Raw genomic sequence first — 22517 nt, forward strand, 5'->3', positions numbered from 1 at the left:
GGGGTCAGCTTGGATTGGACTGTGTACAATAACGAATTTGAGCCAATGGGGGGGGCCACAGCACTTATTTTTGGGGACTGGCACTTATTTAGAAAACTGTTATAAAGGGAGACAGCAGGAGCCTGTAAGAGGGAGGTGAAGACAGTGTCTGGAAGTAGATTAAAGTGGAATTTGGGGCCCGACATTTATTTGCACTGGCCGCAGGTTTCAGAGCAGAGTTCTGGGCACCATCTCTTGTCCTGTTACAAAGTAAGCACTGACTGTACCTATTGGAGCAGGCCAGGGCTATGCCTGTGTTACATATGGAGCGTCTCTGCGTAGAGTGGGATTGGCAGCTAAAAAAGATTGACTGGAATGGTGAGCGAACAATTGCCGGTGGTTTAGATTAAATCCGATATTCCATTCATCATCTTTTTAACCCTCTAAATAAATCCTTCTCCACCCTGAGAGCTGCCCGCTTATCCCCCTGCAATGGCGTAGACGGTCTGCATGTTCTCCTGGGGGTGGTCTGTAAATTAAGCTGCACCCCCATGAGACTTGCTTGGGTATACCCCTATAGCACATAGAAGTAGACCCTATATTTCCTCAGTGGAGGTGTTTAACTGCCAGAAGCTGTTGTTACCCAGAGTCCCAATAGCTAGGTTACAGTTGGTGCTTTTTCAAAAAGTGCTTGGAGTCTGTCCGAGGTCTGTGGGGAAAAGAGCAGGTTCACCTCCTGTAGTATTTTGAGAGTTTTGAGGTGCCCAGCGTCGGCCAGATACGGTAACCCAGGGCTTTAAGTGGGCCGGGTCTGTCCGGGTCTGAGCACCAGCAGTTATTTTCAAGGGGCCTCGAAACAGGTCTATATCTGGCTCTATTTTCGGGCCTCGGAAAGGTAGTCCGTTTTCTTCTTTTTAATTGGCCTGCAGTGAGAGCATGCACATCGCTCACTACTGAGAAGTGGAGACGTCATGCCAGGTGAGCCAAGTTGTAGGGGAAGGGAAATACTTTAAAGAGAGCCATTTTCTCTCAAGATTTCCCTTCTCTTTTTACAGCGCAGGAGCAACATCATCGTGGGATGATTAGGAGAGAGACGACCAGGCGCGCAACGCCCATTGCCCCGGGCTGAGACTGCTTCCCGGGCGCGCACACAGCCGTACCCGAGTACTTCACAGGTCTTTAAAAGACCATTTGATTGTAAATGAGGCTCTGTAGTTTTTCACCCCTTTTTAGACCCCCCTGCAACTCCACTCTGCCTATTGCTGGAAGAATTAGCCTCCCCTGAATTTTAGCTCTAGTTGTGCCTCTGGAGATGACCACAGGCAGCCAACTCAAGCGCGACCCTGCTCTGACCTTCTACAGTGTCTTGTTTTAGTGCTACACACGCTTTGCCTGACTTGCTTAGTTCTCACACCCCCTCTTTAATATGAAGATAGTAGCATTGGAATTACTTTTATATTCCTATACTGTGCTTCACCTGGAAATATAGAAGGGCAGGCTCTCACCACCCCAAATTAGCTGTTTGGTATACTCTCTCAAATGTAAGAACTACAGGTATTCAGTATCTGTCAGTCACGGCCAATTTAAAGCAGTGTTCCTATATAGAAACGGACACAAGTTTGTTTCTGAATTAGCGTCTTATACTGAATAGCTGGTTAACATTCCTTTCGCTGGATCAACCTTTGTTTAAAACCCCAGCAGAGAAGGGTGGACTATGGTCCACAAAGAGCAACTGAAAGCTTTCTTGTTCTTTATCAGAAACATCTGCCTGTCAATGGTTATCACCAGCCTTTTCGACCCATTAAGAGGCTGGGTGGATGAGTATAATACGGGGTGTTTAGGATCGGGGGCGGAGGATGCACGGAAAGAAGTACGGATAGGTGAATAAAGGGCGAGTGGATGGATGGATGGCACAGTGCTTAGAATAGGTGGGTGGGCTGATAGATGCTTAGGATAGGTCCATGGATGGATGGATGGATGGATGGATGGATGGATGGATCAGTACTTAGGATAGGCGTGTGGGCTGATAGATGCTTAGGGTAGGTGCAAGGACAGATGTATGTATGTGTGTATGCATGTAGGTAGGAATGTATGGATGGATTGAAAGATTGTTGGATGGCGAGGTGCTTAGGATGGATGGATGGATGCAGGACTTTAAGTGGGCTGGGTCTGAGCACCGGCAGTTATTTTCAGGGGCCTCGAAACGGGTCTCTATCGGGCTCTGTTTTCAGGCCTCGCAAAGGTAGTCAGTTTTCTTTTTTTTTTTTTTTATTGGGCTGGAGTGAGAGCATGCACATCGATGTGCGCATGCTCATTACTGAGAAGTGGCGACTTGTGCTAGGTGAACCGCATTGTGGGAGGAAGGGAAATCCGAAGGTAGGATAATTGAAGGGGATTTTCTTCAGCACACCATGCTAGTTATCTCGCTTTAGGCCACGCCCTTACTTGGATAGACCACACCCCTTTAAGAGATTTGCCCCGCCCCTTTTAGAGCACCCCGTTTTTTCCCCACGTAAAGCCCTGGGGTTACACTACCTCATTCACTCTGCAGGAGGTGCGGTCACTCCTACAGCATTCAGTGCATTTCCCAAACAGGTGGGCCTGTCTCTCGCTTGAGCCAATAGTTCCTTCCCGGTCCTGCAGTGTCACTCGTCTGCTCTTGCGGAGCTGGCACCTGTGCTGGCACAGCTCGAGCAGCTGCTACCTCCATTGGGGTCTGCGCATGCGCCGGTCGTGTGTACGCAGGCGTCCAGCACAGTCCGCGCATGCCCCTGTAGTTTTGTGCACCGTGACCCGAGGCAGCCTGTCCCCTCTGCCCAGCTGGCATTCCCTCCCCCGTTCTGGACGGTATCTTGGCATTGGATGAACAACCGGATAACTCTCCTTAATCGCTAGTTAGGTCCGTGGGTTAGCAGTCCGGGGAGACGTTCATTTTAGACGCCTCGCGCTGCCTTTCTCCGCTCAGCCAATGGTATAACTCGGCTCCTCGCTTTGTCAATGATTACCTTGTATTGATTAAGCCGCTTTTGTGGACACAGGTTTTACACGAAATCTATATTGTTCTTAAAGTGTTCGAATTGAATGCTGTGTCCAGAAACTCAAAGTATGCAAATGCCGGAAGAGGCTTGGATGCGAAAACCACAGCCTAGGATTAGGATATGCTTCAAAAATACACACACACTCGCGCTCAACATCTGAAACCGCCGTTTCCAGGGTGCTGTGTGTTTACATAACTTCTGCTCTGCCGTCTCTGCCTGCTTGGGTGACGTGAGGCGCTTCAGCCACTGAGGGACGGGAGGCGGGCGATGGTCAGTCACAATGCGCTCTTGGTTTTGAGAATGCGCCCCCCAAGTTGAGCTGAGAAAGCGAAAGACCGTTTCATTCAACAGTTGTAGGGACAATCAATCAGTAGATTTGTAGTGTAGAGCGCTACTTGTCTTCTGTGAGGGCATTGAGGCGCTGGAACCTTAGATTGATTGGGGTACTTATAGAGCGCAACTATCACCCTACGGGCATCTTGGCGCTTGCATTGGGAACCCGTCCTGGTTTTTCCCTGTAAGATAACCCGTACTGGGCATCCCCAAGGTGAAAGCCAGGCATCCCGCCGCGTGGGGCCGTTGTGGAGATTAAGCAGGCTTGTTGCCCAGAGCTGCATAGTGTAAACTCGTGCTTAGAGTGGGCACCGAAGCGAGAATTATCGAGTCCGTGGACAATTGGGTTCTGGACCCTGCCGCGTCGGGAATCGAACCCAGGTCCCGGGCCTGATCACTGCTTCAGGGTATGCCTCCTCTAACCAGTGAGCTACACTTCTCCACAGCTACAGGATTCTCTTTTTGGGTACAAAAGTTCCGGCCTGGTGCCAGGACACCAATCAAAGCCCTGTTAGCCTGTTATAAACCAAATCTCAAACCCCCTTTCAAATCACTTCTGCCAAAACCTATCTCCTAACCAAAAGGCTGCTCGGCCAGCTTTGGGTTCCAGATTGTCCATCCCACCAGGATTAGAACCTTGTGTCCCGGCACTACTGACACCAGTATCTGGACCTCCCAACATCCAATTGTACGTCGGAGTCCTAGCTTTGCCAATAACGGCCTCTGGTTTACGTTCGAGGTCTGGCCCCATCAGAATCTCTTTGACCAAGCACTTTCTAGCGGGTTCTAAAAATCTCTTATCTAGCTGCATCTTCACTTGGTTCTGGATTCTTAATCTCCAGTCTGCCTTTGCTCGCCATGCACTTTAATTCCTTACCTGTGACCTGTTTAGCCACCAGTGATGGTTTGACCTAAATTATCTGGCATTGCCGGCTCTGTCTGTTTTGTGTAAACTATGCACAGAGCCTTGTGGGTCCAAGTCGCAAATCAAAAATCCTGTTCAATCCAGAACCCGTTTAGTGCTCTTGAGAGGCGGCTGGTCTTCTCTACCATGGTGGACCCTCCGAGAATCCTCATGGTAAGGGTCCACGTTCATCACATAAGGTTGGATCCCAGCAGTTTGTTTTTACAGATGTTACATTGGGGGGAGGCGTACAAATTGCCCAGAGTTGTCTAACAAAAGGGATACTTCATTATTTCTCTCTTTTGATGGGAACTCCTGGCCTTATAGGTCCACGTCTAAAGCACGGTTAACACAAAGGCATGTGGCTTTCAAAGGCCTGTACTGGTTTAAGCACTGGCTCATGTCGTGAGCCTCATGCATGTGACGTGCATAGGGGTCTACCCTATAGCTCTTGATCCCAACCCCACGATCTGTAGGTTTGAGTGCGCGTTCTGCACCGGTTCCCATGAGATTGATTGGTAGATCTTCCACTCTCACCTGACCGTGACCCCAGGATTGCACTTGCGTGGTATTTGAAGTCATCGTAGAGTGACATAGTTGGCGTAATGTTGTATTTCACATCCTTGACTATTTGGGCCGTCAATCAAAGTGATGGAACTAGATTTGCCAGAAAATACTTTTATCGTAGCACGTTGGCCCTGCCCACCGGAGTACTTTGTTCAAAGCTAAATTTTCCAAAAATTGACCTTCCATCCGTGTCTCTACCAACCCTCCCATCAGCCGGCCTCCAGGCTGAGCATAATCGCAGTTGCCAGGTATGCGATCACTGCAGGTTATTCTGGCCGGAAGGAGCGTGAAAGTCTTCAAGCTCCCCATCACTGTGCCAGTCTGCCTTTATTTTATTTTAGGTGTTATATAAAGCGCAAACGTGACCCAAGGGTATCCGAGTGCAGCAGATATGATTGATAAACCCACCAAAAGGTACAAACTCAAGTAAGATATGATATGTTGCAGTAGACTTAATATTAAATGTCTGCCATTAATTTCTCGGTGATTCCTTAGATGGTTTTGCCAGACCTAAACGGACTTTAAAATAGTTCATACTGTAATGGTCTGTCCCATAGATGCTGAAGCCCACTATAGTAACGCCCCCATTCTAGAACCTTAAACTGAGAAGAGCACCTTATCGCCGCCTGATCTGGAATCGACCATTACCCAGCAGGACACAAGGTCACTTCAAGACCACATTGAGGCTCAATCGTGCGACAGTGGTCCTCCCCCAATCTATCCTGTGGAATGTGGCATGCAACAAGAAGTGGGCATGGGTGGTACCTTACTGTCATGGGTTCACTGTCAGTCAGACCAGGGTCGACCAGACTCCTCCGATGCGAAACCCTCCACAGACCCTTGTGGTCTTCGCAGTTCACGATCTACAAAGGCCACACCAACAGTGGTCCATCGATAATCCTCAAACTCATGTGGGAGTGGGGCTTGGCCCAAGCCCTGCGCCAAACCACTATCTGCTGCAAATTATATTTTAGGTGAAGAGACCTTTGTATTCCCAAAGGGATGAAATGCTGAAGCTCTCAAGGTGGCAACGTGAACTGGAGGCCGGGTCTGGTGGTTGAGTGGACTAATGCATCCACTCTAGGGGCCTGTGTTTGACCTGATGGGCACAGGTTCAAAATTCTGCGGGTCCACTCAGCCTTCATCCTTCTGAGGTCGATAAAATGAGTACCATTGAATTGGGTAGCAATTAACATGTGTTATTCAGTGCCAAGATGCCCTTCGGGGTGAACATGAGCTTTAAAAATACACCACAAGCCCAGTTGTTAAAACCCAGGGGTTTTGTTTGATACTGACCTGTCCATCTCTTGAACTGACCCTGTGGTATTAAACTGCAGGTCATGATCCCATGAGAGGCCATCCTTGGTGCAATCGACTCATGGGGTGCTCTCCAGCTTCCACACCTTAACTTGTCGGCTTCAGCCATGTCTCTCCAGCCTTCAAGGCACTATGTGATGGTTGGATGAGAGTTTGTGGGGAGCACAGAACCAGTGCGTCCTCCTACTCACCACTTTTTAAAACCTTACATTGGGGTTCAGTGTGCAGAATATCTGTAAAACCCCACTCCCCTATCTATACCCCAGGCCGGAGCTGAAAACCTAGGAACAGGTTCTATTGCGCCCCAAAATGTCAAGAGATCCGCACACTAAGTGAGAGATGAGCATTAGTGTGCCTTGAACGTAACCTCGAAGCGCTCTGCTATATGTCAGAACATCGAGGTCAAAAACCTCGCCCGCATAAACCTCGACTCCAAAAACCTCGCCCGCATAAACCTCGACTCAAAAGTATAGACGACCACTGTACCATCAAGGCAAGTATGTATAGAAAGCATAGATTTACTCCTCACTCTTACCTGGACATGTCCGTGACTCCAGCGTGGTAGATGTGGGGTTAGGAACAGTAAATGTACACTTCCTAGAAGTGCTGCCCTGGACACTGCAGTTGGTACTCTGGAGTTAGTCAGTCAGTCTGTCAATTCACTTGTATTCGATACTTATGTATTAAGATCATAAAAGTACAAGTAAACTCAATTAAAAAAAATCCATACACTTTTTTTTTTTTTTCTTTTTTTTAAATCGACCCACTCGGCCTTCCAGCTTGTCACTAAAGCCTCTCCGACAGCTTCTATGCTTTGTGTGCCCACCCTATTCCCTCTGAAGGGGTACCAACTCCCCACTTCCCCACATACCCCCTCCACCCCACCACATACCCCCTCCACCCCACAAGTTGATGGCATCCATGCTAGACCGCCCCTTGTTCCATTGAGAACCGGCTCCAAGATCCGCGGACATTAGCGCCTAGACGCGAACTTGTGGATTTAAGGCAACCAGTAGCCACTTTGCTCAACATCCAAAATAGATTTTCCACCTTCTGTGCTCATGCGTCACAATAGTATCTTTCGCATCAAGATGTGGACTTTTAGCCGCCTCATTTGTGGTTACCTTTGTGTTGCACGTATTACATACTATCTTGGGGAAAGTTTTTACACTTTTGAGAAATACCAGTAGTTGCAAGAATCGAGACTCGGTGTCGGAGTCCGAGGGGAACCCCCACGGCGGTGGTTTCGCTTCAGCGCCACGTCAACCCACCTCTTTCCGTTTTTTATACAGATCGCCTCTATCCAAGCCCCCGCTCTTCCGCCCTCTCAAAATATAATAATTTTCCGCTGGGGGTGCCTGGCAGCGTGGGCAGATTTCTGGTTTCCAGTCCGGCTCCTGTTCCATCTCGGTGCCAGGAGGCCGCGGCGAGGCACGCGCGCTACCACAACATTGGCGCATCAGCAATAACCGGATGAAAAGAGGAAACCACGGGGCTAAAAGAAATTGTGATTATTTGTGTATGACACAAAAAAGTGGTGACCAGGGAAGTGGTCAGGGTGCGCCAGGGAGGGCACTCGCGGGCACTGTGGAGTCAGCGCGGGCACCCCCGGCGCGTGACTGGTGGTGAAATGGGACTTAATAAAGGCACAGGCTGGCCTGGCCCCCTTCACGTGTCCGGCTGGTGGTTGGGGGGGGGGGGGAGGGTCATGGGAGGAAGTGGTCTCTGCTACAGAGTACTGCGCAGTCGCGTGGCTGCTGGTGAACGGGGCTTGCCACGAGCCGTCTGCCTACCCCGATCTTACTGTAGCGCCTAGTGTGGTGCTTCGTGCTGGATGCAGTTTTCGAAGCGCCTGTTGACGGAGAAGTCGCTATGGTCCATGATGGTGTAGATTCAGTCGGAAGTGGGTGGTTTGGAGTGGAGGTTTGCTCCAGACCGCTGGTTCAGTGCCTCAGTAGGAGCTGTGTGATTAAGATATGGGGTGTCTTTTGAGGGGTCCCCAACTGGAAATCATGTACCCCCGATCCCATAACTTGACAACATATTTGCAGCTTACCTCTGAACCCCGAGGTTATGCGGTATCTGGCAGGTATGTGTCGGTGTTCGTCGACAGGGGGCGCCGGTCCAAAGCGTGGACTGACTGGCCGATGGAAGCGCACTGAAGCCCGGCACCAGGCTCCCGGCCCTTGGCCACCTTGCGTTCCGAGTCTGGTTGGGTGGCATTCCTGCCATTCTGGAAGCGCTTGGTTTCTGTTTGGTTTCTATCCAGGTAAATATTTAAATGACCCTTCACTCTTGCCTTATCGCTTTGCCTCCCTCCTCGCCTGACACTCCTCTAGTAGGCGGGGGCTAGTGTTTGCCTCTACAAGACTTGTATTGTGCCCGAACTCCGCCTCCAAACGTACGAAGCCTGAAGCCGCTCTACACTGAGGCGAAACTCTGCTCATCGCCTGCCTCAATCCTGGACCTGGGGTACCGTGGTCAGCGCCTCCTGCACGTGGAGCGTGGGGTGACCCCCACACGCCCCCAGGGCACCACTGGGGCTATGCTGGACGGCACCTCTGGGGGGCGTACGTGAAGACAAAAACAGTCCTGGCCCAAAGTGTACCCCACCTCAGTGGGCCGCTCCCCGCCTCAGGAGGGCCATGCCACCTCCCGGATAAAGCCCACCTCGCTTGGTAGCTCCCCTCTTCGGTAAGACTGCTGTGGCTGACCCCCTAATCGGTTCCCAGCCATAGTGGCCTTTCACCTCACTGTGGTGCCCTGTTGACACTGCTGTGGTCCCCAACTCTCAAACCCCCCCCCCCCCCCCCCCACCCATGGTGGACTTCAGCTCACTGTGGTGCCCTGGTCCCATCGACCAGTTACCGGAGTCACTGGACTGATGTGGGAAACCTTCCTGGGGTCTTGCGTCCCTTCCAAGCCCCGGACGGCCCTTGGCGTGGACGTGACTGGTTCTGGAATCCGAGGGCTTTGGCTGCAGCTCTGTGGCCCTTCGGCGTGGTGCGCGCGCTCCAGCCACAGCATGGGGGTGATCTGCTCCCCAGCTCACATAGAGGTAAGTTGACTAATCCGCGTCCATGCTGCTTCCACGTCATGACTCGCAAGACTTATTCACGTGCTTGGCCTTAGTCCACGGAGGTGTAGGGGCCAGCGACACGGAGTAAGCGAGACTCCACTGCAGTGTAAGAGGCCAGTGACACGGAGTAAGTGAGACTCCACTGAGGTGCAGAGGTCATTGATGAGGAGTAAGTGAGACTCCACTGCAGCGTAAGAGGCCAGGGAGTGGGAATTAGTTACTCATGGGGGTGATGGGAGTGAGTGAGTGGGACGGAGGGTTGGACGGGAGGGAGGGAGGGAGGGTTGGTTGATGTGTGTGACTATGCGCGTGTCCTAGAGGGCCCTGTTGTCACAGGAGCTGAGGGGTTTCTATGGGATTGTTAAGATGCTTATATAGTGTGAGGGTTTCCGGCGCTTTTGGCAACAGGTAAGGTTCGTCCAGCCCCAGCAATTTCAGACCATCCAAGTCTTTAGTCGCCTGTGGAAGCGGGTCAGTGAAGCACAGAATCTCAGTTGTTCTGGTAGGAGCGGGTCAGTGAAGCACAGTATCTCGGGTGTCCCGGTGGAAGCTGGTCAGTGAAGCACAGAATCTCAGTTGTTCCGGTGGGAGCGGGTCAGTGAAGCACAGAATCTCAGGTGTCCTGGTGAAAGCTGGTCAGTGAAGCACAGACTCTTAGGTGTCCCGGTGGGAGCGGGTCAGTGAAGCACAATCTCAGGTGTCCCGGTGGGAGAGGGTAAGTGAAGCACAGAATCTCGGAGGAAGTGGGTCAGTTAAGCACAGAATCTCAGGTGTCCTGGTGGAAGCGGGTCAGTGAATCACAGAATCTCGGGTGTCCCGGTGGGAGCGGGTCAGTGAATCACAGAATCTCGGGTGTCCCGGTGGGAGCGGGTCAGTGAAGCACAGAATCTCAGGTGTTCCTGTGGGAGCGGGTCAGTGAAGCACAGAATTGGGTGTTCCGGTAGGAGCGGGTCAGTGAAGCACAGTATCTCGGGTGTCCCGGTGGAAGCTGGTCAGTGAAGCCCAGAATCTCAGTTGTTCCGGTGGGAGCGGGTCAGTGAAGCACAGTATCTCGGGTGTCCCGGTGGAAGCTGGTTAGTGAAGCACAGAATCTCGGAGGAAGTGGGTCAGTGAAGCACAGAATCTCAGGTGTCCTGGTGAAAGCTGGTCAGTGAAGCACAGCATCTCAGTTGTCCCGGTGGGAGCGGGTCAGTGAAGCACAGAATCTCAGGTGTCCTGGTGAAAGCTGGTCAGTGAAGCACAGAATCTCAGGTGTCCCGGTGGGAGCGGGTCAGTGAATCACAGTATCTCGGGTGTCCCGGTGGAAGCTGGTTAGTGAAGCACAGAATCTCGGAGGAAGTGGGTCAGTGAAGCACAGAATCTCAGGTGTCCTGGTGAAAGCTGGTCAGTGAAGCACAGCATCTCAGTTGTCCCGGTGGGAGCGGGTCAGTGAAGCACAGAATCTCAGGTGTCTTGGTGAAAGCTGGTCAGTGAAGCACAGAATCTCAGGTGTCCCGGTGGGAGCGGGTCAGTGAAGCACAATCTCCGGTGTCCCGGTGGGAGAGGGTAAGTGTAGCACAGAATCTCGGAGGAAGTGGGTCAGTGAAGCACAGAATCTCAGGTGTCCTGGTGAAAGCTGGTCAGTGAAGCACAGCATCTCAGTTGTCCCGGTGGGAGCGGGTCAGTGAAGCACAGAATCTCAGGTGTCCTGGTGAAAGCTGGTCAGTGAAGCACAGAATCTCAGGTGTCCCGGTGGGAGCGGGTCAGTGAAGCACAATCTCAGGTGTCCCGGTGGGAGAGGGTAAGTGTAGCACAGAATCTCGGAGGAAGTGGGTCAGTTAAGCACAGAATCTCAGGTGTCCTGGTGGAAGCGGGTCAGTGAAGCACAGAATCTCAGGTGTCCTGGTGAAAGCTGGTCAGTGAAGCACAGAATCTCAGGTGTCCCGGTGGGAGCGGGTCGTTGAAGCACAGAATCTCAGGTGTCCTGGTGGGAGCGGGTCAGTGAAGCACAGAATCTCAGGTGTTCCTGTGGGAGCGGGTCAGTGAAGCACAGAATCGGGTGTTCCGGTGGGAGCTGGTCAGTTAAGCACAGAATCTCAGGTGTCCTGGTGGAAGCGGGTCAGTGAAGCACAGAATCTCAGGTGTCCTGGTGAAAGCTGGTCAGTGAAGCACAGAATCTCAGGTGTCCCGGTGGGAGCGGGTCGTTGAAGCACAGAATCTCAGGTGTCCCGGTGGGAGCGGGTCAGTGAAGCACAGAATCTCAGGTGTTCCTGTGGGAGCGGGTCAGTGAAGCACAGAATCTCAGGTGTTCCTGTGGGAGCGGGTCAGTGAAGTACAGAATCTAGAGTGTCCCTGTGGGAGCGGGTTAGTGAAGCACAGAATCTCTGGTGTCCCTGTGGGAGCGGGTCAGTGAAGCACATAATCTCAGTTGTTCCGGTGGGAGCGGGTCAGTGAAGCACAGAATCTCAGTTGTCCTGGTGAAAGCTGGTCAGTGAAGCACAGAATCTCAGGTGTTCCGGTGGGAGCGGGTCAGTGAAGCACAGAATCTCAGGTGTCCCGGTGGGAGCGGGTCAGTGAAGCACAGAATCAGGTGTTCCTGTGGGAGCCGGTCAATGAAGCACAGAATCTCAGTTGTCCCGGTGGGAAGCGGGTCAGTGAAGCACAGAATCTCAGGTGTTCCCGTGGGAGCTGGTCAGTGAAGCACAGAATCTCAGGTGTTCCTGTGGGAGCGGGTCAGTGAAGCACAGAATCTCAGGTGGTCCCGTGGGAGCTGGTCAGTGAAGCACAGAATCTCAGGTGTTCCTGTGGGAGCGGGTCAGTGAAGCACAGAATCTCAGGTGTCCCTGTGGGAGCAGGTCAGTGAAGCACAGAATCTCGGGTGTCCCTGTGGGAGCGGGTCAGTGAAGCACAGAATCTCAAGTGTCCCTGTGGGAGCGGGTCAGTGAAGCACAGAATCTCAAGTGTCCCTGTGGGAGCGGGTCAGTGAAGTACAGAATCTCAAGTGTCCCTGTGGGAGTGGGTCAGTGAAGCACAATCTCTGGTGTCCTGGTGGAAGCTGGTCAGTGAAGCACAGAATCTCCGGTGTTCCTGTGGGAGCAGGTCAGTGAAGCACAGAATCAGGTGTTCTGGTGGGAGCCGGTCAGTGAAGCACATAATCTCAGGTGTCCCGGTGGGAGCGGGTCAGTGAAGCACAGAATCTCAGGTGTCCCGGTGGGAGCGTGTCAGTGAAGCACAGAATCTCCGGTGTTCCTGTGGGAGCAGGTCAGTGAAGCACAGAATCAGTTGTCCTGGTGGGAGCGGGTCAGTGAAGCACATAATCTCAGGTGTCCCGGTGGGAGCGGGTCAGTGAAGCACAGAATCTCAGGTGTCCCGGTGGGAGCGTGTCAGTGAAGCACAGAATCTCAGGTGTCCCGGTGGGAGTGGGTCAGTGAAGCACAGAATCTCAGTTGTCCCGGTGGGAGTGGGTCAGTGAAGCACAGAATGTCAGTTGTCCTGGTGGGAGCGGGTCAGTGAAGCACATAATCTCAGGTGTCCTGGTGGGAGCGGGTCAGTGAAGCACAGAATCTCGGGTGTCCCTGTGGGAGTGGGTCAGTGAAGCACAATCTCGGGTGCCCCTGTGAGAGTGGGTCAGTGAAGCACAGAATCTCAGGTGTTCCGGTAAAGTGTTCGAGAGCTTGGAGTCGAGGAACCAGTCGGGTTGGTCCTAGGAACAGGGCACAGAGAGAGGTTGCAGGAGTGCAGAGAGCGCGCAGCCTGATGAGGTTTTATCAGGCCAGTAGTATGGTGGGTGTGTGTGTGTGTGGGGGGGGGGGGGGTGTGTATCTCCTGCCCCTGCTTTGAAGACAAGGCCTTACATTGGATGCGTTTCTTCGCCCCGAGCCAGTGAGGCTCACGAGGAGAGCTGTAGCCGTGCATGTTTTGGTAGTTGCCATCTTTAGCGCACTGTCCTCGGTCTTACGACCAATGCACCCCAAGCTCAGGTGGGCACCCGCTAGTGCGAACACCCACCCTTCCATACCCTTCATTTAGGAATGAGAGCCAGGTTTAGTTGTGCTGGCACGTGGGCCCGCCGTGGACCAGCCGGTCACTCCAGCAGCTGATTTGAATGTTGTCTCCTCTTGTGCACGGAGGGGGTCAGACGGGGTCATTCTGCAAGAACCTTTCACACCGGGTCGGAGGGTCCGAACAGTGATAGGGTTGGAGGGTAGACTGCCCGTCCCACTCAGCAGTGTAGGACGCAGGGTTGTAGCTCCTGGTCACATGGCTTGCAATACCCCCCCCCCCCCCTTGTTACCTGGTGGTGGGGAGGAGGTGGTTCACAACAGGCGTTCGGTGGGGTGAGGTCGGGGAGCACCCTTCAGGGATGCAGGTGGTCCCAGGTGGGCTCTGGACAGAATGGGATAGAAAGTGACCCGAGTGCTGCTCAGGGGCCATTAAACGAGGGGGGGGGGGGGTACTGCCAGCTCGAAGGATCAATTGTTGTGATGTTTTACGATTTGAATATTACAATGTCATTATGACCGTTTATATTTTTAGTAGATGTGGCACAGACTTTGCCTCCACCCTTCTCCTTGCACGGTTCTGGCACAGACTCTGCCTCCACCCTTTCCCTTGCACGGTTCTGGCACAGAATTTGCCTCCACCCTTCTCCTTGCACGGTTCGGGCACAGAATTTGCCTCCACCCTTCTCCTTGCACGGTTCAGGCACAGACTTTGCCTCCACCCTTCTCCTTGCACGGTTCTGGCACAGACTTTGCCTCCACCCTTCTCCTTGCACGGTTCTGGCACAGACTTTGCCTCCACCCTTCTCTTTGCACGGTTCTGGCACAGACTTTGCCTCCACCCTTCTCCTTGCACGGTTCTGGCACAGACTTTGCCTCCGCCCTTCTCCTTGCACGGTTCTGGCACAGACTTTGCCTCCACCCTTCTCCTTGCACGGTTCTGGCACAGACTTTGCCTCCACCCTTCTCCTTGCACGGTTCTGGCACAGACTTTGCCTCCACCCTTCTCTTTGCATGGTTCTGGCACAGACTTTGCCTCCACCCTTCTCCTTGCACGGTTCTGGCACAGACTTTGCCTCCGCCCTTCTCCTTGCACGGTTCTGGCACAGACTTTGCCTCCACCCTTCTCCTTGCCCGGTTCTGGCACAGACTTTGCCTCCACCCTTCTCTGTGCATGGTTCTGGCACAGACTTTGCCTCCACTCTTCTCCTTGCACGGTTCTGGCACAGACTTTGCCTCCACTCTTCTCCTTGCACGGTTCTGGCACAGACTTTGCCTCCACCCTTCTCTTTGCATGGTTCTGGCACAGACTTTGCCTCCACCCTTCTCCTTGCACTGTTCTGGCACAGACTTTGCCTCCGCCCTTCTGTTTGCATGGGTTCTGGCACAGACTTTGCCTCCGCCCTTCTCCTTGCACGGTTCTGGCACAGACTTTGCCTCCACCCTTCTCTTTGCCTGGTTCAGGCACAGACTTTGCCTCCACCCTTCTCCTTGCACGGTTCTGGCACAGATTTTGCCTCCGCCCTTGTTTGCACGGTTCTGGCACAGATTTTGCCTCCGCCCTTCTCTTTGCACGGTTCTGGCACAGACTTTGCCTCCACCCTTCTCCTTGCACTGTTCTGGCACAGACTTTGCCTCCGCCTTTCTGTTTGCATGGGTTCTGGCAGAGACTTTGCCTCCGCCCTTCTCCTTGCACGGTTCTGGCACAGACTTTGCCTCCACCCTTCTCTTTGCCTGGTTCAGGCACAGACTTTGCCTCCACCCTTCTCCTTGCACGGTTCTGGCACAGATTTTGCCTCCGCCCTTGTTTGCATGGTTCTGGTACAGACTTTGCCTCCGCCCTTCTCTTTGCACGGTTCTGGCACAGACTTTGCCTCCACCCTTCTCCTTGCACAGTTCTGGCACAGACTTTGCCTCCACCCTTCTCCTTGCACGGTTCTGGCACAGACTTTGCCTCCACCCTTCTCCTTGCACAGTTCTGTCACAGACTTTGCCTCCGCCCTTCTCCTTGCACGGTTCTGGCACAGACTTTGCCTCCACCCTTCTCCTTGCACAGTTCTGGCACAGACTTTGCCTCCCCCCTTGTTTGCACGGTTCTGGTACAGACTTTGCCACCACTCTTCTCTTTGCACGGTTCTGGCACAGACTTTGCCTCCACCCTTCTCCTTGCACGGTTCTGGCACAGACTTTGCCTCCGCCCTTGTTTGCACGGTTCTGGTACAGACTTTGCCTCCACCCTTCTCCTTGCACAGTTCTGGCACAGACTTTGCCTCCCCCCTTGTTTGCACGGTTCTGGTACAGACTTTGCCTCCACCCTTCTCTTTGCACGGTTCAGGCACAGACTTTGCCTCCGCCTTTCTGTTTGCATGGGTTCTGGCACAGACTTTGCCTCCGCCCTTCTCCTTGCACGGTTCTGGCACAGACTTTGCCTCCACCCTTCTCTTTGCCTGGTTCAGGCACAGACTTTGCCTCCACCCTTCTCCTTGCACGGTTCTGGCACAGATTTTGCCTCCGCCCTTGTTTGCATGGTTCTGGTACAGACTTTGCCTCCACCCTTCTCCTTGCACAGTTCTGGCACAGACTTTGCCTCCACCCTTCTCCTTGCACGGTTCTGGCACAGACTTTGCCTCCACCCTTCTCCTTGCACAGTTCTGTCACAGACTTTGCCTCCGCCCTTCTCCTTGCACGGTTCTGGCACAGACTTTGCCTCCACCCTTCTCCTTGCACAGTTCTGGCACAGACTTTGCCTCCCCCCTTGTTTGCACGGTTCTGGTACAGACTTTGCCACCACTCTTCTCTTTGCACGGTTCTGGCACAGACTTTGCCTCCACCCTTCTCCTTGCACGGTTCTGGCACAGACTTTGCCTCCGCCCTTGTTTGCACGGTTCTGGTACAGACTTTGCCTCCACCCTTCTCCTTGCACAGTTCTGGCACAGACTTTGCCTCCCCCCTTGTTTGCACGGTTCTGGTACAGACTTTGCCTCCACCCTTCTCTTTGCACGGTTCAGGCACAGACTTTGCCTCCACCCTTCTCTTTGCACGGTTCTGGCACAGATCAATCAATCAGAGCATTTGTAGAGTGCACTACTCACCCGTGAGGGTCTCAAGGCGCTGGGGGGGGTAAGGGATGGGGGGTGCTGCTACTGCTCGAACAGCCAGGTCTTGAGAAGTCTCCTGAAGGTCAGCAGGTCCTGGGTTTGTCGCAGGTGGGTGGGGAGGTTGTTCCATGTCTTGGCGGCGAGGTGGGAGAATGATCTGCCACCGGTGGTTGTTCTGCGGATGCGTGGGACTGTGATGAGCGCGAGGTCAGCGGAGCGAAGCCGGGCGTTCGGGGTGTAGAAGGTGTCGTTCGTTGAGGTATGCTGGTCCGGTGTTGTGGAGTGCTTTGTGTGAGGGTGATCCTCTTGTTGACTGGGAGCCAGTGCAGGTCTCGCAGGTGGGGTGTGATGTGGCTGTGGTGGGAGATGTCGAGGATGAGGCGTGCGTAGGCGTTCTGTATGCCCTGAAGTCTTTTCTGGAGTTTGGCCGCAGTTCCTGCATAGAGGGCGTTGCCGTAGTCCATCCTGCTACTGACGAGGGCCTGGATGACTGTCCTGGTTTCGGTGGGGATCCATCTGTTGATCTTGCGAATAAAGCGGAGGGTGTTGAAGCAGGAGGCGGAGACGGCATTGACCTGCTGGGTCATTGATAGTGATGACTCCAGGATGAACCACATGTTGCGTGCGTGGTCAGTGGGTGTCGGTGCAGCTCCCAGCGTTGCCGGCCACCAGAAGTCGTCCCAGGCGGGGGTGGTGGAGCCGAGGATGAGGACCTCCGTCTTGTCTGAGTTCAGTTTCAGGTGACTGTTCTTCATCCATTCGGCGACTGCCTTCAATCCTTCGTGGAGGTTGGTTTTGGCGGTGGCGGGGTCCTTGGTGAGGGAGAGGATCAGCTGGGTGTCATCAGCGTATGAGACTATGTTGAGGTCGTGCGCTCGGACGACGCTGGTGAGCGGTGCCATGTAGATGTTAAAAAAGGGTTGGGCTGAGGGATGATCCTTGGGGTATGCCGCAGGTGATCTTGGTGGCTTCAGATCGGAATGGGGGGAGGCGGACTCTCTGGGTTCTATCGGTGAAGGAGGGGATCCAGTCCAGGGCTTTGTCGCAGATCCCTGCGTCATGGAGGTGTGTGCGTAGGGTGTCCAGCAGGGTCCTGATGTCGTCGGTGGCGGCAATGAGGGCGGTTTTGGTGCTGTGGTTGCTGCGGAATCCAGATTGGGACGAGTCCAGGGTGGTGTTCTCCTCGAGGAAGCGGGTCAGTTGCCTGTTGACAATCTTCTCGATGACTTTCGCCGGGAACGGGAGCAGGGAGATTGGCCGGAAGTTCTTGAGGTCCTTTGGGTCTGCCTTGGGTTTCTTGAGTAGGGCGTTTATCTTGGCGTCTTTCCAGCTCTCCGGGAAGGTGGCAGTCTCGAAGGAGTTGTTCAGCATCTTCCGGAGTTGGGGTGCAATGATGGAGCTCGCTTTGTTGAAGATGTGGTGAGGACAGGGGTCAGATGGTGAGTCGGAGCGGATGGTGTTCATGATTTTGATGGTGTTGTTGACGTGGCTCCAGGAGAGCAGGAGGCCGGTGTGGCTAGATGTGGTGAGTCGGAGGGGTCGGTGGCTGTTGGGGGGGGGGGGGGGGGGGGGGGGAGAATCTGGGTGTTGAAGCAGTCGTGGATGTCTGCGATCCTGCGGTAAAAGAAGTTGGCTAGGGAGTCGCAGAGGTCTTGCGATGGCGGGATGTTGTTGGAGCTGGGGTTGGCGAGTTCCTTCATGATGTTGAAGAGCGCTTTGCTGTTGTGCGGGTTGTTGTTGATGCGTTCCTTGAAGGAGGTCCTTTTGGCGGTTCGAATGAGTTGGTGGTGCTTGCGGCTGGTGTTCTTGAGGGCTGCGTGGTTGTTCGGGGTCTGTTCGTGGCGCCACTTAAGTCTTCGGCAGGTCTGCTTGGATGCCTGGAGGTCGGTGGTGAACCAGCTAGCCCTTATGTTGGTGCGTCTTTTTGAGGATTTCTTGATCGGAGCGAGAGTGTTGGCGCAGTTGTCAATCCGTTGCCTGAGGCTGCGGGCGGCTGTGTCGGTGGGGTCAGTAGGTGGATTTGGTGCGAGGGTGGTGATTAGCAGGTCTTCAGTGACCTTGTTCCAGCTGCGGTGGGGGATTCGTTGCGGGTGGTTATGCGTGGTGTGTTTCTCAAAGGAGAAGTGGGTGCAGCGGTGGTCAGTCCAGTGGAGTTCGGTGGTGTGGCTGAAGGTGAAGCGGGGTGGGTGGGTGGCGAGCTGTTTGAGTCAGAGGGTGGCTAGGTTGTCGAGCAGGGTGGTGGAGTTGTTGGCGTTCTCGGGGTGGAAGTTCAGGTCTCCGAGGAGGATGTTTTCTGTGGATGCAAGGGCGTGCGTGCTGATGACGTCGGTGATGGAGTCGCTGAACTGTAGCCGGAGTACAGGGGGGGTCTGTAGACGAGGGTTCCTCTGAGGGTGGTGTTGGGATCGATGGGGATCTGGAAGTGCAGGTGTTCGGCGATGCTGAGGGTGTCCTCTGTGGTGGTCGAAATTCTGAGGGTATTCCGGTGGATGATGGCCTTGCCTCCACCCTTCTCTTTGCACGGTTCTGGCACAGACTTTGCCTCCACCCTTCTCTTTGCACGGTTCTGGAACATACTTTGCCTCCACTCTTCTCTTTGCACGGTTCTAGCACAGACTATTTTGCCTCCACCCTTTTCTTTGCACAGTTCTAGCACAGAATTTTTTACCTCCACCCTCCATTTTTTGCACGGTTCTGGCACAGACTCTGCCTCCACCCTTCTTTTTGCACGGTTTTCGCACAAAGTGACACTTCTTTTTGCAGTATTTGACGCTGTGTATGGTTCCTTCACAGCGAGACCACCACACTTCTGTGGACCTTCTCAAACACATCTGTCCTCCCACGTTTTCTTGGGTACGGGCGCCGGCAGACATGACCTCTGACTCTACTGTACTGTGTGGCCCTGTGATCTCCCTCGTGTGTCCATGCCAGATAGTGCTGCAGACCTCCCACCCTGTAGAGCAGAGATGTTCAAACTGGGGGAAGCGGGGGAGGGGGCTTCAGTGATTTAAGAGGGGCACAAGTCTATATGACGAAGAGAAGCATCATGCTTTGTTTTAAGTGTTAAGAACATGAGCGGAAGAAAGCCACCCTGTAATGGACCATCACTAACCACTTTTGTCATTTTTTTCCTGACTGGGAGTATGCGTAAAAAGGGGTAACGGAGCTTGACTTTAATGTTTAAATATGTTTAGACATATTTAAACGGTGCCAATTTAGCGGTATAGTTGTAAAACAATTGAGGGGGGGCCCGAGGAGTGTTCTTTTTTTATGGGGGGGGGGCAGCCTTAAAAAGTTTGAAAACAACTGCTGTAGAGCCATGTTACCGGCTGGCACTTGCTGTTTGTCTTTTGAGTGTATGTTGGTGATTGGTTCGGTTTGTTTACTTGTGTGATCCAGGGTCACGTTTGGCGGTGTTTGGGCCTGTACTCTGAGTTTGCCTGGCACTGCTTGGCGTGTTGTGTGTGGGTTGGTGATTGGCACTCTTGTGTATTTTCCTGCCTGTGTGTGTGCTTGTGGTATCTGCGCGGATGTCTGATGGTGTCTGGACCTGTGCTCCGTGATTACCTGGCAGTTCTCGTGTTTGTTCAGCGTGTTTGTTTTGTGTTTTGGGACTGCACAGTGTGTTTACCACTGCGATCTGCCCTCGTGTTTACTTGGGGAGGCCACGGGGTATCGTTTTCAGATAGTGCCCGCTGGTGTGTAAACACGGCCTGCAGAGGGTGAGACGGGCTGGGGCCTGGGTGGAGAGGGCCACGGGGTATCGTGTCCTGATAGTGCCCGCTGGTGTGTGTAAACACGGCCTGGGAGGAGAGGGTGAGATGGGCTGGAGAGGGCCACGGGGGTATCGTGTCCTGGTAGTGTCCGCTGGTGGGTGTAAACACGGCCTGGGAGGAGAGGGTGAGACGGGCTGGAGAGGGCCACGGGGTATCGTGTCCTGGTAAGTGTAAACACGGCCTGGGAGGAGAGGGTGAGACGGCTGGAGAGGGCCACGGGGTATCGTGTCCTGATGGTGCCCGCTGGTGTGTACACAAGGCCCGGAGGAGGGTGAGGGTGAGGGTGAGACGGACCTAGGACCTGGCTGGTGAGGGTCACGGAGTATCGCGTCCTGATAGTGCCCACTGGTGTGTAAACACGGCCTGCAGAGGGTGAGACGGACTAGGGCCTGGCTGGGGAGGGTCACGGGGTATCGTGTCCTGATAGTGCCCGCTGGTGAGTGTAAACACGGCCTGGAGGAGGGTGAGACGGGCTGGGGAGGGTCACGGGGTATCGTGTCCTGATAGTGCCCGCTGGTGAGTGTAAACACGGCCTGGGGGAGGGTCAGACGGGCTGGGGAGGGTCACGGGGGTATCGTGTCCTGATAGTGCCCGCTGGTGTGTATAAACACGGCTTGGGAGAGGGTGAGACGGGCTGGTACATAGCTAAACTGGTCTGATTCAGTAACCGGTTTAGGCTCTAATCTGCCACTTATTCGGTGCCATATGGCGGCTGTCGAGGGTTTATGGGCTCAGGCGCCACGTGCCGCCGTCCCACTGCCTCCCGTGTGCCCTGCATCGCGCGCATTATCCCGGAGAGCCGGCCGCCGGCGCCGCCGCGGGCAGGGAGTGTTTATAGGCGCGTAGGCACTTCAGCAGCGCCTAGACGCGAGCTGTCATACTCTGCTCCTCAAGCTGCCTTCCCATTGGTTAGCACCTTCTGGTGAATCGAAGTCTGTGCAGCCCCTTGGTCACCGGGGTGTGTCCACACACGGTCTGCGTTGCCTAGAAACCAAGATGCAGCTAGAAACCACGTGACGAGCTCTTTAAGAAGAAATCACCCATCGTCAGATCCGGCTCAGCCAATCGGAATGTAGAACACGTGGTTTTAGCAAACAAACCCTCTTACCTCACGTAGAAGAGGACACGGGAGCTGCATGTGTAGTGTGACGTATGCATGTGGCATTTGTCTGGCTGGAACCTAGCCTCAAGGCACTAAGCGCTGCGAGGGTCAAGACCAGCCTAAATTCAACGAGGGTCGTGATGTGTTCTCTTAAGAGCCCCGTCTGAAAGGCTTTCCTAAATTGGAGCAGCGTTGGCTGGTCTTGATGGATACAGGGATGTTACGGAGCCAAGGTGCGTGGTTGGAGGAGGCCTGCTGCCTTGTCTTTTTTTTTTTTTTTTTTTTTTTTTTAAATGTATTTAAATGCACTTCTTACTTTACACTAATGTGCAGGGTGATGGTGCTCTGGCTGAGGGGGTGCTGAGAGCCACCAGAGATGGTGAGCTTGTCTGCAGCGATGCTGATCGTGAGGGGTTTGTAAATGATGCCGCTGCTTTTGCAGATGGTGCAGGCTGGGTACGGGAGTCCGCGGAGCGCCCTCAGATGGGGGAGAAGTGATCATATTCCTTCAGGCCCTGGATGAGACATACTGTTGCGTGTAGGATGCCTTTAAGTGGTGCCTGGGAGTCCACCAGCCAGATGTGGGAGTAGACTGCTTCAGCTGCTCTGGTCACTTTCTGGACCATAGTTTCACTTTCTTTAGAGAGAGCCGGCTGCAGCCATCGGTGAGGTCATCCGGGTCTGGTTCAGGTTTTTTTCTGGAAGATCGGGCCCTCACTCAAGGCCCCTTCACAGAAGATCTCGAGTGAGGGCGGCATTGACGGTGGTAAGGAGGTACAGAATGATGATGGATTAAACCCAGATCAGTTGAGGGGGGGGGGGGGGGGGGGGGGGGGTGTGAGTGCTTGCAATGTTCAACACTCCGTCCATCACCCCCTTTGGTTTTGCAATGGTAAGGAGGGGTCAGAGGGTATCCCCAGGAGGAAGAGGGTAAGACCTCCTTTCCCTGAGTGTTTGTAGGGATTGCAGGATGGCCATGGCTGGATTCCGAGGGAAGGGGTGGGCTCAAGAGATGACGCAGCGTGCGGTCAGATCATACAAAGATGCATTCTGTCTGAACAGGGAGGAGCTTAATGTATATGATGACGTCATACTGTGCGACAGCCTGTGTTTACTGAACGAGCAGAGCAGCTTCTGGGTGCCATCGGGTGAACAATGTCACGATAGGCCTCCTGTCCCAAGATGGCGTCAAACAAAGCAGCCTTCTAGAACGCTGATTGGTGGAGATGCATGACAGGGTAACGAGCAGGGCACAAGTCCTAAAAAAAGAAGTGGGGGGACGCTGACGTCACGACAGGAAGTGACGTCACGAAAGGTGGCTTGCACCATCTGACACATTGCCTC

The 22517-nt window shown here is 53.8% G+C and overlaps 1 protein-coding gene across 9 annotated transcripts in view; it reads left to right on the plus strand.

Annotated features, from left to right (window-relative positions):
• Window positions 1-22517, plus strand: part of RALGDS (ral guanine nucleotide dissociation stimulator) — a 400090-nt gene that overhangs the window by 338613 nt on the left and 38960 nt on the right. Inside the window, exon 1 of one of the 9 annotated variants that reach the window (XM_085613889.1) lies at window positions 9012-9196. The exons of the other annotated variants lie outside the window; for them this stretch is intronic. Coding sequence (XP_085470015.1) covers window positions 9023-9196 — 174 coding nt within the window. The 5' untranslated portion in view covers window positions 9012-9022. Of the gene's footprint in view, window positions 1-9011; window positions 9197-22517 lie in introns of those variants that run through there. 9 annotated transcript variants of the gene reach the window in all.

This window comes from Triturus cristatus, chromosome 1_2 (assembly GCF_964204655.1).
Source record: "Triturus cristatus chromosome 1_2, aTriCri1.1, whole genome shotgun sequence".
NCBI lineage: Eukaryota > Metazoa > Chordata > Amphibia > Caudata > Salamandridae > Triturus > Triturus cristatus.